The 7,766-nt window shown below is 45.6% G+C and overlaps 1 protein-coding gene across 22 annotated transcripts in view; it reads right to left on the reverse strand.

Annotated features, from left to right (window-relative positions):
* CACNA1D (calcium voltage-gated channel subunit alpha1 D) overlaps positions 1-5,627 on the reverse strand; it is a 168,727-nt gene extending 163,100 nt beyond the window's left edge. For 20 of the 22 annotated variants that reach the window (XM_086846702.1, XM_086846697.1, XM_086846693.1 and 17 more), the window contains exons 1-2: positions 3,905-4,275; positions 1,512-1,830 (exon numbers count right to left, since the gene is read on the reverse strand). In XM_086846702.1, coding sequence (XP_086702828.1) covers positions 1,512-1,830; positions 3,905-3,941 — 356 coding nt within the window. In that variant the 5' untranslated portion in view covers positions 3,942-4,275. Of the gene's footprint in view, positions 1-1,511; positions 1,831-3,904; positions 4,286-4,595; positions 4,750-5,401 lie in introns of those variants that run through there. The other 2 variants (XM_086846684.1, XM_086846699.1) reach the window with 2 other exon arrangements.
* Between the last annotated feature and the right edge of the window lie 2,139 nt (positions 5,628-7,766).

The raw sequence follows: 7,766 nt of genomic DNA on the forward strand, positions 1-7,766 counted from the left end.
CATCCTTTTCTGTATTTGATGCACAACTTCTGGATAAGTTTCCATATGAGTCCTATAAATGACTGGGGTAAGAGTACTGAATACATTCAAAAGCATATTTTTGCCAGTTTAAAAAAGTTCCCTGAGAAAAACAAACAAAGCCCATATGTTCTATAAGATGAGTTAAATTTCATTTGCTAGACTAATAGAAGTTTGTCACCTTGAGGGCCACATTTATGGCTACAAAGTGGATCAAAATCAACAGCTGCTACATTGTGTACAAAATATAGTTCCATCAGTATTTTCCAGACTTGAGTGAGCAATTGATGCCATGACAGGACTGACAACCTTGTTTTATGATGTGGTGCTGCTGGGACAAATTCTCGCTGAGTTATTCCACTCCAGATCCATAGTAATTTCATTTACCTGACCTTAGCCAAGGAGAGGCCAATTTACTGAAATTAGTTGGACTTCTACCAGTTTAAATGAAAGAAGAAGCCATTTCACTATCTTTAATTTGCAATTGAATTTTGTACAAAGAACTGAGAAACACCAACCCTATAAATGAGTAACAGCTCTTATTGCCAGGTTGGCTGTTCTGTTTATAGTAACAAATTGAGTTTTACTTCAGCAATCTACTGTCTTGAACAGCTGTTTCCCATTACAGGGATGTTGCCATGGCTAATAGGCTAACATTTTTCTCCTTGTACCTCAGCAAAACTATTTTCTATTTCCAAGAACCTTTTCTTGGTGATTAAATAATATACCAAACCAACATGCTATCTGTTCTGCCAGAGAAATGCACATATTTCCACACTGTAACCACTGAACTAAAGGAAAAGCCATCCTTCCCATCACACAGGTCATTGTGAACACAAGGCAGCATCTCTGATCTCCCATCTACATGCTTCCAAATATGATTGGTGGTAGACAAAAGTTGCACAAGCTCAGAAGATTATTATATTTCAGACACCTTTGGGTACTTAGAACATTTCCTTGGCTTAAGTAAAAGCCTTCCCTACTTTTTAGTACCAGGAAAAACAATCTTTTTAAAAAGATTTCTACGCCTGACTCATTTGCCCTAATGGCAATACCCCAAACTGCAATATCGAAGATACAGGTTTGACATCTTTGGCCATCTCCATAACACTGGATGGCTAAATACATTCCCACCCATTCTTCCTTATCTGGAAAGGAAAAAAAATGCAATGCAGAGATTTTCTGGAATATAATCTTAGCTTGAAAATGTTCCCCCAACTTCTCCCAAAAAAAGCAACAGCTATGAGCTCTCCTCTGACTTTGAGCTACCTACTTCAGTAAATTATATTCTGTGTCAACATGACACAAGAGACTATCTTTAACAGCAACTGAAGCCAAATTAACTCCCATTGACATTAATGACAGTTACCCACACGTATCAGTGATGTAACATGTAAGTTGTGATGCTCTAAGAGATCCTGTAAAACAATCCCCTTTATACAATCAGAAAATGTAAGAAAATCATTTAAAAAGCAAACTGCAATGAAGGATACTTCCATTCTACTAGACTAATGCAGGCTCTTCGTATTGGATTGTTGAGGGATAAACAGAAAAGGGCACGGGGTGGCCGACTATTGGACGTATTACCCTGTTTTTTGCTCTTGGCATATTGCTGGCGTTTTCTTTGGGACAGAGATCCTACAGGCTGGGCTGTGGTGGTACTCATGTTTTGGGCAGCCTTTGCTTGTCTAGCAGCATCGATTGCAGCTTGCCAAGATAGAACAGTTGGCTTGGATGGTGCTGAACTGTTTGACTGAATAGCTGGTCCGTCACCAGGGAGAGGAATCCTGGTGCTACTTGCATAGTTCACCTCTGTGGGACAAAAGAAAAAAAACACTCTGTTATAATTGTTTTACACTAAAATGGGTCTAATCCAAAAAGATTGTTTTAAGACTTCATGGCAGTGTGAGGTTTACATAAATATACAGATATATGTGCATACACTTGTGCTGTGCTATATGCAATCGAGCAGTAGAAAATATGTTCAGGAATCACTTCTACAACTTCAAGATTGATTGATTGATATTGAGACACAAACGCTTCTCATTTTGATTCTTGCATGTACAATGTCTTTTTCTAACTGGATAGAAGCCCTCCTGTTCTCGTGTTTATTCAGTAAAACATACCTAACCCCCAAGATCAATTTTGCTGTAGCATCTTAGAGTTTACTACTCTCCCAATTTATTTTGGTCAAAAGAATAGTTGTTTAAAATTCTTACGCATTGTTCAATTAAGGATAAGCAGCAAGGTAGAGGGGGAAGTCCTGTAAGCAAGTTAAATCTTGTCCTGCTTTGCATTCTCAAAGGAAAATGCGTGGATGCCTCCCACAAGCGAAGATCCAATACTGTCTGCGATAAACACGTTCATAAAGCTCTGCTATCTTTCGCACTAGGAATCACAACCACGGACCCATTGTAAAAGGATAAGCTTTGGTTCTGTAAAAGCACGGTGTTTGGTTTTGCTTCTTCACGAGAATTTAAAAAATAAACTGCACCTTCCAAATAATAATCGAGTGCTCTTTATGCAGATGACAGCAAAGAGGCAAAACACCACCTCCTCGCAAGGATCCTTCCTCGCGAGCTCTTTGACTAGCGCAACAGTCTACTCCTACATGCACCTGTAGGAAGGAGAGGCTCCTGAGTGCGATTCAAAACTTGATGCCTGGGTGGGGAAAAAAATGGAGGAACGGCACAATATACGTGCAGGGAATTCGGGCTGGCAAGAAAGATGACTGTGAAACGGATCTACCCGGGCAAGGGAGGCAAAATCGCTCCCCGTCAAGCAGCGGAGAGGCAGGGAAAGCACAGCCCTCCTGCTCCAGACGGGGGGCACAGAGCACGGGAGCGCCGCGAACGCGCGTGGATGCGGACGAGGCCGGGGCCGGCCCCCGCTCCGGGGGCGCGGGAGCCCTAAGATGGCTCCCCGGGATGGCGGCGGGGAGTGGGGGGGTCACGGCGGGGCCCCCACGGAGCTGCCGCGGGGAGCGGCACCGGCGCGGCGAGCGCTGGCCAGCGGCGGCGCATCAACAGCTGGGTGACACGGGGGGCACAGCCGCCGCGGGGACAAAGGTGGCACATCTACCTCCAACCTTTTCCCAAAGCATCTCTGCTTCCCCTCACGCCCCCTCTTTTTTTTTTTTTTTTTTTTTTTTCTCCCCCAGATATAAAAGCAATGGCACAGCCATCTCCCCCGCCTTCCGCCTGCCCTCCGGGATGCCATGAAACGTGGCTTGGCGCAAATAAACCACCCACCTACCCATCTATCTATATAGCCATCGTCTTTTTAAATGGATGCTTGAAAGGGAAACAAAACCCGGGTGACTGCGCTCCTCGGGGGCAACACTAACTTGCTGCTGATTGAGGGGGGAGGAATCACTTATAAACAAGAGCGGGGGCCGTGGCAGCGCCGGAGCCCGTCGGCGGAGCCCCGCGTCTCGCCCCCGTGCGCCCCGCCGGGCAGGGGCCGAGCGATCGCGCCCGCCGCCCTGCCCTCGGCCCCGGCGCCGGGCAGCCCCCGGGAGCCGCAGCTCCGGGCAGGTTCAGCCCCAGTTACACATGGATGAGGCAAACGCAGCCCCAGCCGCGTCCTCCCGCAGCTGATGGTAATGGCCCCAGGACAAGGGACAGACGCGCATAAATCCGCTCGCACGTTGGTCACACGCCGAGGGCAGCACCTTGTCCCGCCTTCGCCTCATCCCCTGCCCTTCCCGGTCCCTCCTCGAACACAGCCGCTCATTCCTTTCCCACCCCAAACCGAGCCCATCCTCAACCCGTTCCCTAATCCCCCCAATCCCCGACTCCCAAATCCCTCACAAATCCTCCCCCGCCCCCTCCCTCCCCTCAACCCCAAGCACGCCGCTGCCCTTGGTGGGCGCCCCGGCTCTTACCTTCAGGGTGCTGCTCGGGCTGCTGCTGCTGGTGCATTTTTCTCACTTTCTCCAGCGTGTGAGAGGAAAATGAAAAAACAAAAAAGGGCAGAGACGCCCCCCAACCCCACCCCGAGCCAGGTGCGCGCTGCCCCTGCGCTACCCGCTACCCGACCCCCATGGTAGTGACTAGAGACGTGTGAGGGGCTGCCGCTGCTCCTCCTCCTCCTGCCGCTGCTGCTTCGCCGCTGCCAAATCCCTCAGAGTTTGGGCCAACATGACACTCACATCCGGGTGACACGGGATCTCTCCATCCCTAGCAACCCGGCTGCTGCTGCCGCCGCCGGTTCCTCGGTCCCCTCCTGCCGCTGCTGCCTGCTCCCCGGTCCCCCTCCTCCCGCCGCCGCCTGCTCCGCCTCGGCCCCCTCCTCCCGCCGCCGCTGCCGCCGCCCGCTCGCTCGCTCGCAGTCCCCCTCCTCCCGCCGCCGCGGGCTTTAACTCCCTCGCTGCTGCCACCGCCGGCGCTGCCACCTGCTGCTGCGGCCGGGCGGGGGCGCGGGGCCGCTCCCATCGCCCGGAGCTCCGGCACCGCAAACAGACCCGCGCCCGCCGCCTTAACCCCGTCACCGCCGCCCCTGCTCCCGCCCGAGCCCCCGTCCGTCCCCGGACCCCTGCTCAGGGCAGGGACAGCGGCAACGCTCGGGGCACCGACCTCGGCGTCAGCGGCTTCAGAGCCTCCCTCTCCCCGCGCTCCGGGCACCGTGTCCCCGCTCCTAGCGGCTCAAGGCTCTCCGGCCGCTCCGTACCCTCTGTCCTCATCTCCAGGAAAGCTCCCGAGTCAGCCCAACCCGGAGCTCTCTCCTGACCTGTTGAAATGCCGTCATTCTGACTTCAAGCTAACACTGGGATCTTCGAAGTTTATTCAAATAAATAAACTTACTTTGAAAAAAAAAAAAATAATTTTGGCGTAGCTTCTACTGCAGAACCCTCAAACATTCATTTAGGTTTTGTGTCTCGTTGGTGGTGAAGCTACCCCAGAAGTGCCGTGTACTGATACACGTGGCTGGAGGGACCGTGAGCTGTTACCACAAAGGAGACAACTCGGTACAGCCACCTTCCCTTCCGGCAAGGCAGTGTTTCAATCACTACAAAAAGTGATTAATGAAGTCCGGTAAGAATTATAGGCATAAATCCCAATCTGAATCAGAATTGATGCTTCAAAATTACAGTTTGTTTTCTCTTCATTGAACGTTTCCCCATATGTTTTAAGAGTATTTCATTATTTCCTTTGAACAAGCCACAGTCAAACTCAATGGGTGTGAACACTTATCTTTGACAAAAAGTGGTATTTTGTTAAGAAAACTTTTCCATTAAACTATTTCTACTACATCTTTCCTCTGCCACTTTCCTATTCATGTGCTTACCCACTCTTTCACCCATCCTTCATCCACAACTACCTCCATCTAATTAATAATAAATAACATCTACAGACAGTAATTAGAAGTAGAGCAATAAGACCTTAATACTGCTGATAGTCTCCAGGGATCCAGTGAAGAATGCCCAGCCAGCACCTTTATAAGAAGCTCTTTGTTAGGTAGAGCCTATTCTCTTCAGCTTTACCTTTGTTAATTAAAAAAAAAAAAAAAAAAAAATTGCAGCAAGGCTGATTTAGAGAGCAGCATTCTACAAATACATCTTGACCTTGGGTTGAGAGCTTCCTCTTTTCTAAGTTTCTGACCTGACTGGCTCAACTGTTGCAGGTTTAGTTGATTTGGGAAGGCACCACAACTTCTTCATGGGTGTCATTACAGTGCAGGTGTTTCCGATTTAAGTAGTCAACGTACTTAGGTACTTGCCTTACGTGTCTAGAAATTAACTAGGACTTCTACTCTCAACAGTCAGATATTTAGGTGTCAAAAATGCTTGGTAGATTTTCAAAAGTATCTAAATCAAGATTAGTTGCCTAACAACCACTGCAGGCACTGAAGAAGGCACCTCATGTGCTTAGCAGGCGTTAGTGCCTAACCCAAGAACCTACGAAGTATCTTGGCAAAGCTGGACTCCAGCATCCAAATATTTTTATTTTTTTTTAATTAGGCTTATTAATCTAAGCACTGAGGCACTACTGAGAAAATCATATCTAATAAGGCCTGGATCTAACACAAACAAAAACATCCCCCAAAAACAGCTGCTTCCCTTGCAAATATTTTCATAAATTTCCTGATTTTATGGCCTCACCAAAGTCTATTTTCTAACCCCTAGTCCTTATAATGACCACAGCAATATATACTGGAAGCTACCAAATACTCCTCAAAACCAATAAAACCATGAAACAGAGAGAAAAAAATTCACAGTTGCTCCGAACTTGTAAGCATATAGTTGTGCAGATTTCAAAAGTCAACTGTCCCTTTATTGCTCGATCAAATTACCTACTTTATTTTCAAATCAAAATTTGAGCTAAGAAGGAAATGAAAATCTGTTTAGAAACTTTTGAGGAAGTATTAAGGAACACTAATGGTCTTTAGTTACAAATGTGCTAATTACTGAAGATATCAATTCTTCTCTGAACAGCAGTTTTCCTTCTATAAACAGGCATCCAGTTGTTTCCCTAAGATTGCTTCACTTTTCTGTCACTTCAATATTGGTTACCCACTCCTGAAGCAAATGGCCAGCATCCAGTGGCTGTTCTAGAATATGTCCCAGCTACTATAACAAGTGATGATGCTTTGAATGGAAATAACCATTGTCCAGAGAAGAAAGAAATATGGATGTTCTGCCATGTCTCTGTGCCACACCATACTCAGAGTAACTCATTTATATGTTATAGATTGGTAGAGCAGGGACTAGAGACATTCAATATTATAATACATTTGTTGCAGATTTCCAACTAAATTACCATCATTCCCCTCTTGATAACATTTACTGCTTTTGAGGGATTTATTCTGTGTAAGGGAAAGAGGCGGATGAAGAAATTGCCTCTGAAGGACATCATAGGGGCAGAGCCCATTAAGAATTTCAGGGTGTTGTGCAGAAGGATAAATCTGCTTAACCAAAACCTCAGCCCCTATGAACTTGTGGAGTGGAGCATAGCAATACTGTGCAGCAGATCATTGCAGGAAGCAAAAACAAATCCAGTTGCAATGCATGTGGGAGGAACTTACGTAACAAATACGTAATTTTATAAAAAATGGGAAGTTACTGAAGTAACCTTATCCTTAGCAAGGGAGGGATTCTCACTCATGCAGGTTAATCCATTATTAATTCTAATAGTCCAGCTGAAGTTATTACTATGCTAATATATACTAAACTATTACTATCCTTATTAATGGGAGGAATATTTTAAGGAAACATGGCTATGTTGCAAACAAGGATTCACAGGATTAATTCTTATCCATGTTACGTATTTCCTTTTAATTTTGTACATATTTTCAGGTGCATGCTCTCTTCTTGTTTAAAGACTTATATTTTCATTCTTCTCATCTGAAGTATGATGGAGCTACAGTTTCAAGATCTACTTCAAATTTTTATCTAAAAAAAGCATGATGAAATTTAAATATGTCCATATATTGTTTATGTCAGATCAGTGAATATCACCTTTCTGATGTCACTATGAGTAAGGGTGACTCTTTAAAGAACTTAAAATAGCACAATGTTATTGTGGATGTAGTTTATATAGACAAGTATAAAAAGTACAGACTTCTGAAAACCCATTAACTTGGATCTCAAAAGTAGATAAAAATGTACATAAATGGATTTTAAAATACATTAATCCACTATAGGATAAAAATGATGAGAGGGAGGCTTAATTGTCTGTGTTATTGACCTTACCCACACTAGAGATTTAATAGGTAAAAGAACTTTCAAGGGGATATAACACTGAATT

This window comes from Cyanistes caeruleus, chromosome 11, assembly GCF_971803275.1.
Source record: "Cyanistes caeruleus chromosome 11, bCyaCae1.hap1.1, whole genome shotgun sequence".
NCBI lineage: Eukaryota > Metazoa > Chordata > Aves > Passeriformes > Paridae > Cyanistes > Cyanistes caeruleus.